The 11,249-nt window shown below is 39.8% G+C and overlaps 1 protein-coding gene across 2 annotated transcripts; it reads left to right on the forward strand.

Moving 5' to 3' along the window:
* Positions 1–8,373: 8,373 nt before the first annotated feature.
* Positions 8,374–10,683, forward strand: LOC116709270 (semaphorin-4E-like). 2 transcript variants are annotated; one of them, XM_032547684.1, is made up of 5 exons: positions 8,374–8,513; positions 9,497–9,615; positions 9,686–9,852; positions 9,927–9,980; positions 10,071–10,683. In XM_032547684.1, the coding sequence occupies exons 1-5, from the start codon at positions 8,381–8,383 to the stop codon at positions 10,105–10,107; spliced, it is 510 nt and encodes a 169-aa protein (XP_032403575.1). In that variant the 5' UTR covers positions 8,374–8,380; the 3' UTR covers positions 10,108–10,683. The 2 variants fall into 2 exon arrangements, with proteins under 2 accessions (XP_032403575.1, XP_032403574.1); XM_032547683.1 differs by having other exon boundaries at positions 9,927–9,976.
* The last annotated feature ends 566 nt before the right edge of the window (positions 10,684–11,249 follow it).

An 11,249-nucleotide genomic window follows, 5' to 3' on the forward strand; every position in this document is an offset into this window, starting at 1 on the left:
CCCCCGTTCTTTCACCTGACAGGCTAACTAACCAAAATTGTTGCTGTTATTGTTTTTTACTGTTCAGCGTGAATCAGCATCGGATTCTGTTTTCATATCCTGATTCACATTTAGTTCATTGCTTCGTTCTATGTCCCGGTTTCTGAGTTTTGAGCAATGTGCACGTCTTTTTTGTTTATCCCCTATGGCAAGTTGCTGTCTGGGAGCATATCGATGGGGAAAGGCAGACTGACGTAAACCTGTTACAACAACTGAAAAAATCCCGGTAAACTAAGTGAGATTTAAAAGTGCTGGTACTACCGTTGCATACAGGTGTTCTGACAGCTTACAGCACCAATGGTAGCTCTATAAAATGAACGCTCTCTATTGTGGTATCACCCATGGAAGGATTTCTTTATTTAAATGGGTTTATTTTTCCGAGGGATACACAATGAGGGTATTGTGATTTTAGTAAGCACGTTTTCAAGAGCGATATTCCATTGTCCTTCCATGGAAGCATGCAGCATCCAGACCAACATTAAAACACTTTTCCTTTTATTTAAAAGTCGTGTCAATGTTGCTGCTTTAACACGACTACACACTGCCAAAACATATGTATAAAACAACTCAATAGGACATAAAATATTTGAAAACCAGACACCTGTGACCTGAAAAGTGAATCACAGCAAAGCCATTAGCCGGTGTAACGCTGAACTGATGCGGTGAAGCTACTAGTAGCAGGAGAACGGAGCTGCACCAAGAAGCTAACAGAAACACTGAAGAGAAGAAGAGTTACCATTGATACAAGCATGATTTAATACTGCACACAGTTTTAGCAATAGCTCAAAGTCTCAACAGGTATTGTTATGCATATGAGATGTAAAGTTTACCTTCGAGCAAACGTCCCCCAAAGGAATCGTACATTTTTCTGCCAGGGCCCCCTGCTGTCCTCTGAACAACGCCTGAACTTTTGAGTTTTAAACTTTTTCATCAACTGCTAAAAAGCCTATTTGAGTTTAATTCCTTTGCTCTCTTGCTCACATTTTGAAGCTCTGCCTCAACCTGGCTTTGACAAACAGAGGACATCCTCACCACATTCAGTTCTGCCACTGTTGTCAGTTTACTAAACAGCTGCAGGTTCATTGTTTCAGTAGATCCCACCCATGCTGAAGGAATGTTTTTGTAAAGATTGGTTTCAGAAATTGTAAAACTTTTTCTTCTGCTCACAACAGAAAACACATTTTATTCGGCTGTTTCTGTAGACTTCATGGGAAAAAGAAAGCTTTTCATGAGAACCGGACGCATTTATCTCTCTACTGAGGACAAAATATCTTGGTTCAATGGTAAGGTGACTGCTTGACCCAGTTAAAGGTTATTTTACTTCAAATTCTATCCTGTAAAACATAACCCCATAATTTTAAATGTTATGAACTCAGAGCCCATCATGATTTCCATAAACGTTGCTGAAACCAGGAAAAGTTCAGCGAACAACGAGGATGACAATTTGTTCGTGTTCTTCACTGAGATTGCTGTGGAGGAACGACGCAGCAACCTGCGTTTGTCGAGAGTTGCACGAGTGTGTAAAGTAAGTTTTTTTTAACATATTTCTTAAAATTGTCACCATGTCGTGACAGTATGTATGAGAAGGATAAGCTGTGAAAAGATGGATCTCCTCCACCTCTTTCCTGTGTTACTATTGTTATCTGAAGAAATGAACCGCTAATGAGCCGTCCGGATCCAAAACAACCAAATGGAGCCTGGAAGAAGGTCTTAGCGTTGCCAATCATCCTCATTCACATGCTCATCATCTACCCCCATGCTAACTAGCTCATGGGCTAAATAGCTCAGCTGCAGCACTGAGAGCTGCAGCACAGCAGAGAGCAAGGAGATAGGGTGGGCTTTGCTGCGCCACACAAAGGGGTGACTGAAAGCACCAAGACCCTCCTCCTGGCTCTGAGCAGTTGTTTCGAGTTAGCAGTGGGAGCATTGGCAGAAGGTAGAGGAGTTTGTTTTTTTAACCTCCATCCTTAAAAGATAGGATGCAGCGGCTCATTCAAGATACAGATTATCTGTAAAATATTTTTATAAAAATTACATACTGAAGCTTTAATGTGTGATATTTGTGTTGATTCAGAGAGACTTGGGAGGCTTCGTAATTTCGGAGAAAAAGTGGACTTCTTTCCTGAAAGCCCGTCTGGACTGCCCGTTTGGAGACACAAGTTCACTTTCTCTCTTGCAGGGTGTCTTTTTTCTCAAAGATGAAAATAATGTGACAGAGAGCCTCTTCTACGCAACATTCACCTCTAGCTCGTAAGTCATGTTTCAATGTGGAGAGTTCAGAATTTTTTAACCTTGTCGTATGTAGCTTTGTGACTGTACAGTGATTAAAATAAATTGATTCTGATTGTTCAGTTGCCACAAAGTTAGAGTAAAAGACCCCTGTCGATTCTGAAGCATTTGTAGAAAATTTGCCTAATCAAAAATCAAAATCAAGGATTTTTCTGTAGAGCACATCTGAAATATTTGAAAAAAAATTAAACTTATGAAGCTGAAATACCTGGGAGCAATGCTACTAGAGAGGGTCTGGACTGTCGGTTACGGAGAAACAACTGCTTCTTGGTGGCATGGACAACAAGGACCAAACGGCTTCCTTCATTTCCTCCGCTACCATTACTAAAACTAAAAAACATATTTGGAAGTAAAAAGAGTGTACATACTTATAAAGTTCTACTTTCACTGATAAAAATGGTACTGTTTCTATTAGTTTCTTATAAAATATGTTCAGAAAAACAGTCACTATTAAAATCATATGAAGTTGTGTGGAAAAACTAAGAATAACCCCTGAACTTGCACCTGCAGAGGAATCTCCTTTGGCAGCAGCAACCCTATTACAATGTTGTAGAACGTGTTGCTTTCAGGTTTTTGCTCAGCTCTTTAAAGGTCTTGCCACATCATATTCAGTCACATTCAGGTATGGACTTTTATTAGGCCATTGCAACTCCTTGGTTCTTTTTCCTCTGCTATTCTGTTACAGATTGGTTGTGGTGTTAGGGATCAATGTTCTGTTGATGACCCAATTTGGTCCACACTTCAGATATTAAACAGATGGACTTACATTTGAATTTAATACTTTATACCACAGACCCCAAATTGGATGCCAGTCAGTAAGGTGTCATGTAACATTCTACTTCTGTATTTCAGCTTCCTGAGATAAATTTTCTTTCACACATTTTAGATATTCTTCACCATAAAACCTACCAGTGGGACCATTTTCCACAAATGTGTTGGAGTTTTGTTCCAGAGAAAAATCTGTGAAAACTGAACCCAAATGATCCACCTTCCTTCACCATGTTTGGCAATTGTTTGGGGGCTTTGTGCTGATATATGTAATTTTCAGAAGTATGGTTCTCCAAACATCTCTACTCTGGTCTCATCTGTCCACAGGACATTGTCCCAGATGTCTTGTCTTTCATTCAGATGCAGCTTTACTAATCTAGAGAGAAGAAACTTTCTCTTCTCTCTTCATACTTGCTAGGTCTTTTTCTAACTATTCTGTCATAAACTATAACCCCCCCCTACTAACTAAGACCAGAGACTGAAATCCAGCTTTACCGTCATTTCTTTGGATATTCCAAACTCAGGCCGTTAGATTAACTTTCTGGGACATTCACTCCTGGGAAGATTAACAGCTTATTTAAACGTTTTCCACTTGGGAATAGCTAATGCATATCATGCCCACAAGTGAGAGGTAGAATGGAGGGTGAGGGGAGATCTCTAAAGGTCTCTGGCAGAAGTTAAAGGTAGGTTTCTGTATAAACTGGGTAAGCACTGACACCCTTTATTCTGATGTCAGCTTCCACAGTGCTCCAGGGTTAATATTCATCAGCTATATTAAGGACACAAATGGGTCCATACAAAGATAATTTAAGAAAATTAAAAAAGAAACAATCACATAAAAAGATAATAATCACATATACAAGTCACTGATTTACAGAAAGGCTAGACCGCTAGTGATCCCACATTCTGGACATAAACCTGACTGAGCTTTGTGAAGTATCTGGATGATTTTGTTTGTAGAAACACATAACCTCCACATAAACCTGTACAGAAGGTTTTGTAAGACAGCATGTAAAGTGGAGACACCAACAAATACCTGACTAGCACTAGTCCATCTTGGCATCCTGAGCAGCATCCTCATTCCGTCATTATATGCCACTTTGAGTTTCTGTAAACTGCTTTGTTTATATTGTCTCCATAAGTGAGCAGTATACAGAGGAGTACAGTATGCTTTAAAAAGAGCTACTTTCCAAAACTTGCGTACCAGCATGTTGGCTTGTGCATTAAACAACATTGTCTGTAAATGTCCACATCAACAGTCAGGTCATCAGTTATATAATGTCCCAGGTATTTGACAGCATTACACACTTTAAGAACAACACCAGATAAGGAGAAGTCAGAAAATACCAACTTCTGATCCTCCTTGGTTTTTATAATCATGTTACTTTTCAATGCATTGTACATAATGTCATATTGCTGACCAGATTATGAGCAGGTCCTCAATAATAGTTGAAGACACGAACTACAAGGACTAAAAATAATTAAATCATCAGCATACATCAGATGGTTAATTATAGTCCCACCAACAACTCATCCTGTCTTACAGTGCTGCAGCGACTTTGATAAATCATCTATATATACATTAAAAAGAAGAGGACACAAAATAATTACATGTCTAACCCTGTTCCTTATTTTAAAAGGAGCTGACACACAATTACCCCAATTTATGTACATTAACTGATGCGTGTACCAAAAGAACAAAATTCTAACAATAGATCTGGAAAACCCTCTGTTGTGTAGCTTATAAAATAACGTTTCATGATTAACCTGATCAAAAGCCTTTGAGGAATCAATAAAACATAAAAAAATGGTAGAGTTGTGCCTATTATACACATCTAAAATCTCTTTCAAAGCAAATACACACATATCTGTGCCATGCTGATTTAAAACCAAACTGGTTATCTGAAGTAAAGAGAAAATGTTCTATCTTACTTAATATAATCCTCTCCAGAACCTTGAATAGTATACTGGCTAAAGCTGTGGGCCGATAATTATCCCTGTTATTTATTTTTCCAGCTTTATCCTTTATAATAGGCACTAATATAACAGCTAAAGATGAATCAGGTAAAATGCCATGGACTAAAAACCCAGTAAAACACAGAGCAAGCAAAGGAAAGAGTTTTCTGCTTGAACATTTGAAGTGCTCTGCAGACATCTCATCCACACCACAGGCCTTATTGTTCTCTAGGATCATGACTGCATTATAAATTTCTTGACCTAAAACTTTCACGTCTTCATCATGTGCAATACTGTCCGCCATAAACTGGGAACTTTTAACACAGTTAAATACTTCATAATAATGCTTATGCCACATCCGAGTAATTTCCTCTGCTCCATTTACGCCATCAATATTAGTTGGCAGAACAATTTTATAATTATTCATGTTCTTTATTTCCTTCCAGAAATCATGTGTGCAGTTGTTTTGCATTTTTCTTGCAAGCAAATTAGACTTCATTGTATTCTCATTTCTTTTAATAAAACCTAGGGCATATTTAAAATTTGCATTTGCCTTACTAGATAGAACCAGACTACTATCAAGGCAGAATCGCATCAAATGATTCGCAAATATTTTTACCTTTTATCAGAAATATCTGCATTCACATCGCCCACAATTAAAAAACAAGTGGTAGTGTTTTCCTGGATGACAGACATAAGATAACCTATGAAGATATTTGTCTTCATTCCTGTGACATTAATAAGGTGTGTACATATTGAGAATGATGACCTTCTGATCACCATCACTAAACTCAATTCCAATGACCCAGTCAACGTTTAATCTGACCACCTTAACCAGCTGATCATACTTTTTATGCCATAAAATAGCAACACCACCAGGTAATCTACCATAAACTACAGTATTTCATCACTCAAATCAGTGGTAGATTCGCCCACACCACAGAAGTCTTCATGCAGGAAATTAAGTCCTTCCAAGTCTTGCTTCAGCAGAAAAGTCTCTTGAACACACAATACATCACAGTTCGCCAAGAGAGTATTTACAGTTTGTTCTGAAGGTCATGTTGTAGTTCCTAGCTTCGCCACCAGGTGGCGCAGCCGTGTGTGGGTAGTATTTCTTTTTCATATACCAAAACATTGAGAAACCGTGCAGGTCAGTGGACGTGGTGTTTGAGGGTTGTTTTGTGATTTTGCTCGAGTGTGCGTCCATATGAGTGGTAGGTTGCAGTGTATTTATATTTGAGTGGCATATGTGTATTTTAGTACTTCAAACATTTTCTGTTAGATTTTTTTAGAATAAGCAAAGGCTAGGCTAAGTTAATTTCTATTCTAAAATGGTAAACCCTATTATGTTTAGTTGCTTTCTTTAACTTTCTTTAACTTTAACAGTAATGAAACAGACAAATAATATGATTATAATATGTTTGTAATGAGTATCTGCGTTCATAGTGGATTGTAATTTGTATTTATTCATTTCTTTGTAGAACCACACACCTACACACTTCGTTCCACGCAAATCCAGCCTGTGAAGTAGTTGTAACCGGCTGATTAAAGAGTCAAACCATCACCTGGCTTCATTATTGGCTCGGGGTCATCTGGGCATCTAATCGGTGCACATTCTGCGATCACCATTTTCATTCCGAACCCCAGACGTGCAAACAACATTACAACCCAGTTAAACGGCACAAGTTATTCGATTCTTTAGTCCTAACAGGTAATCTGTGTGCATTGTAAGAAACAATGTTAATAGTCATTAAATGATATTAACTCAAGAGTTCAACAGTTCTCCGGCCGAGCGTCAGACACAGTAGGCATCAAAAGCTGAGGCTCACCAGTACACCCATCCTTGGATTCTCTGGACCTACGGGCCTCGTAGAAACGACGAACATAAACGCCAGCTGGCCACAGCTGTGGGTCATACATGTCCATCACGTCTTCACATTCAGCAGTGACATGAAAAGAGCTGAACCTTTTCTGAGTGGAATCGATTTTGCGACATGTCACCGGTTTCCCCAGTTTATCAGCCAGATAGGAGCATAAGGTGTCAGTGTCGAGATTAGGTGAAAATCATGTTCCAAAAACACTCATCACCCTAGCTTTAACCACTGGGATGTTGTTATCCGCGCTGGTGCCAGTTATTGCAATCTTTTGGCTCTGTCTTTGTGATCCACCGTCACTAAACTCTCCGTTCCTGGGCTTTACAGCTTTGTTTTGATATTTCCGAGGCTTTTCTATCCCTTTCCTATCTCTACCACTTTGGTCCAGGGCGGGGATTTCGGCAGGTCCTTCAACAGCTGGACTTGCGAGTGGTGAGCAGATGTCCTCAGCTCCTGTGACGCTTCCTTGCAATGTGCTCGTATTACACTGGTCCGGTGTGCTTGACCTGGCGAGTCACACTTCTCAACTGCAGTCATCCGGCGATCCAGAGCTGTCACTACCGCTTCCAGGTTCTCATTCACAATGGTCTGAGGTGCCAAGATCTTCCTTAGGCGACACACCTCCAGGCTCACCTGCTCCACTCTGCTGAGTAGGGCAGAGGCATCCATGTTGCCAAAACCAACTGGTGGAAGTACATCCAGATAGTGCAAAACAAATCTTGGAATGTTTTCACCACCCTCGTTAAGCACCCTGAGACGGTCCGTTATGTTGTCAGCATCCGTTTGAGGGCCTTTGTGTTTGATGCAACGAATCGAGGTCATGCATAATTCAAACAATTGCCGCTTTGACTCCTCAATCCACTCAGAGGAGAAATATTTTGAGGCTAATAAAACAATTTTGCCCTGAGATAAAGTTATCATTTTTGTAAAAATGAAGCTCAAGAACTCATCCTCCACTATCACTTTCCCATCACCAGTTTAATAAATGTAGATTTCGCATTTTATTCGAGAACCTGTTCCAGTACGTGACACACCCCAATATCACACCACAGCCTTCTTGTCACAAAGATGGCGGTTGAGAAACAAAGTTTCTGACCTGGAATGAACAAGACTTCATTCACAGGTCATTCACCTCTACATCCAGTTCCTGCAGTCAGTCCGCTGTCTGTGCCTACAAGCTGTCAGACATCCAGCAAGTTTACAGGGGGAACGTTCTGACTGAGATAATTCCTGGAGGTTGGGTGAAGAACATAAGAAAAGAGAGCTACAGCTACCCTCGTTCAGTAAGCACCAAACCTAAACTAATATGAAATAGTAATAATGAAAATGATCCACCTCATGTGATCTCTGATCTGTATTATCAGTGTATTAATGATGAAATGAGAGCCAAGGGTGTGAGGACCTCTCATGACCTCCCAGCATCAAACCTCCTGTTTGCAAGGAACCATCCTCTGATGGAGGGAGCAGTGACACCGATCACTGGGAAGCCCCTGCTGGTCCGGTCTATGGCCCAGTTCTCCAAAATTGTTGTTGACAAAGTAACCTCTCTGGATGGAGAGCAGCACAACGTCATGTTTATTAGCAACAGTAAGTAACTGGATCATATATAATGACTTAACACATCTTGGTGTTGTTGGCAGGATCAGACTGGACGATGGCTGTATTGGTAAATGCAAAACTGTTACATTCACAGTTTCACTCTGTGACTATAACAGAAATCATTGGGGTTCCATTCTTTACATTATATTGGTTAATTTAGTCAGTCATTGAGAAAAAAGTGGTTAATTTTCAATGTCATCTTTTCATCATGTTATTCATTAATTTTTAACTGCCATAGTTCAGAATTAAATATTTAACTCAAAACCTAAATATTTTATTATCTACAATATCTACTCTTTAAATGGAGGGATCCATCCATTGCTTTTAATTCTTCTGAGGCACCCTAAGTTTTTTCCATTCTTATATAATTGCACTAAAGAGTAATTATTTGAAAAAGGTAAGCAGTATGATTTACAGATTGATGGCCGCTGTTAGAAAGAGAACTTGAAGCCTATTTCACTTGCAAATTTGTTCAAAAAAGTTTTGCAATGACCAACTTTTGAACCAAGTGCATTTAATCCTATCACTTTCACGCCCAACTTGAGATTTGAGCAACAAAGACAGTTGGTGTTGCAACTTGAGCATGGCAAGTTCAGAATAAAAGTTCAATTGAATTCAGGTAAGAAATTGAATGCACAAAGCTATATTTGGTCAAGTGAAGTAGCGCGGCTGGGGCTACACCACACTCTCCTTCAAATAATTATCATGATGTGGATGTGGCGTGTGGTTTATTTTAATTTTATTTTTGTTCAATCAAGAACTTAATTATTTTTTAATTCTGTCTCCATTTAATTTGGACCTAAATATTTAGGATGTAAATATTTAGTTATTCATTCACTAAATATATGAATGAATAACATGGTGGTTGTAGATTTTCTCTGATAGGCTAAATAACCCAAAATATTGCTGTTAATTCTTTACTGTAACTTTCCAAATGGCATGCAGAGTTAGCCTCTGGTTCTGTCCTCTAGACTCTGGTTGGCTGCAGAAGGCGGTGTGGTCTGGTGATGATGGAGGGCGAATCATTGAGGAGTTGCAGCTGTTTAAGAATCCTCAGCCCATTCGCTTCCTTGAGCTCTCCTCTAGAAGAGTAGGTTGCAGCTACATGTCTGTAGACTAAATGGACCTGGAGCTAACCTTTGAACTCTGATGATCTGCAGGGTCAGCTGTACAGCGCAACTAGAACTGCTGTTGCTCAGCTCAGTGTGAGGGACTGCAGCCGCTACACATCCTGTGCTGACTGCCTTATAGCCAGAGATCCATACTGTGGCTGGAACCGTCTCAAAGGCCTGTGTGCTGCTGTTGCTGGTGCTTCAAACTTCTCCATGTATGTCACACTAACTAAGACATGTTCATTGTATGCTACGTTTATAATCAGAGGATTTAATTCATTTGTGGCAGGATCCAGAACCTCATTGATGGTGATGCTACAATGTGCCCAAGCTCTCATTGCAAGTATTCCCCACATAAAGCTCTTTACACACATTTACCTTAGCGAGGAGAAAAGTAGGATAATTTTAATGGCTGTTTTGGCTTCTCCCACAGTGTCAAAGCAGATTACCGACATCCACCTCACAGCTGACGTCGCACAGTTCCTCCCCTGCTCCCCTGATACCAATCTCCCCATCAGCTGGAGCTTCTCTGGTAAAATCCTTGAGCCCGGTCCCCGACACATTCTGCTCAGCCAGGGACTCGTTTTAACACCTTCCTTCACTGATGAAGGCCTTTACACCTGTGAGACAGTGGAAGTAGTTAAAGGCAGAGAGCACAAGAAGGCAGTGATCCAGTACCATGTTAAGATGTCAGAGGTGGGTGGGGTAAACTGGTTTCAGGCTATAGTTATTTACATCTTAGCTTCTGTTTGTGTGCTGTGTGTAATGCTCATCATCTACGTATGGTGGAAGAAGAAACCTCAAAACCATGTTGGCAGTGCCAGTGTGAATTATGCTAGCACTGAGCAACCAGAGGGGAAGACAGAGTCCTGCAGCTGTGGGAGAGTTCCTGGTACTAAGAAAACCAAACCAACTAGGGTCAAAGAGAGTTCAAAATCTACCGTTTAAAACAGATTTATAGTTCGATAACAGAACAACCCACTTCTGTTACACTTTGTGCATCACTGCCATCAACTCTGTAAAAATAAATGACGAAAATGATTAAAGTGTGGTTATCTATGCTTGTAGCTAGGGCTGGGAATGAGGGCTGAAACTTTAAGACTGAGCAGCAGGTTAAAATTAGCCGCTAAGGCTATGGAGATTAGAACAGTGGCGATATTTAAGAATAAACTCACTTAAGAACACAAAGCAAATAGTTGACGGACATAAAAGGCAAAGAATGAATAAAGAAACAACAGTGCTGAAATAGTGTTCTCTCTCGTGTATTTTTAGTATTATTAGAATTTTTTGGAAAAAGTCCTGCAGCCTCCTCTCTGGAAAGGAGGCAGAGGAAGTGAAGTGACACAGGAGGAAACAGACCTGCAACTGTAAGGTAAGTAAAGAGTACGAGTTACAGTTTTCCCCCTGGATCTCATGTATGGTCCCGTACTGGCTGACTACTTGTTTGCACTAAGGAGTAAGAAAAAAATTGTTCAATGGAGACTAAGAAGCAGAGGTGAATACACTGCTTAACCCATGGAACAATATGCAGTTAAATTTGTTTCACAATTATTCAATAAAAAAATGTCAAATAAAAATAATAAAATTGAGATAAAAAATTTTGGATTTGCAA

The sequence above is a fragment of the Xiphophorus hellerii genome, chromosome 19, assembly GCF_003331165.1.
Source record: "Xiphophorus hellerii strain 12219 chromosome 19, Xiphophorus_hellerii-4.1, whole genome shotgun sequence".
Classification (NCBI taxonomy): Eukaryota; Metazoa; Chordata; class Actinopteri; order Cyprinodontiformes; family Poeciliidae; genus Xiphophorus; species Xiphophorus hellerii.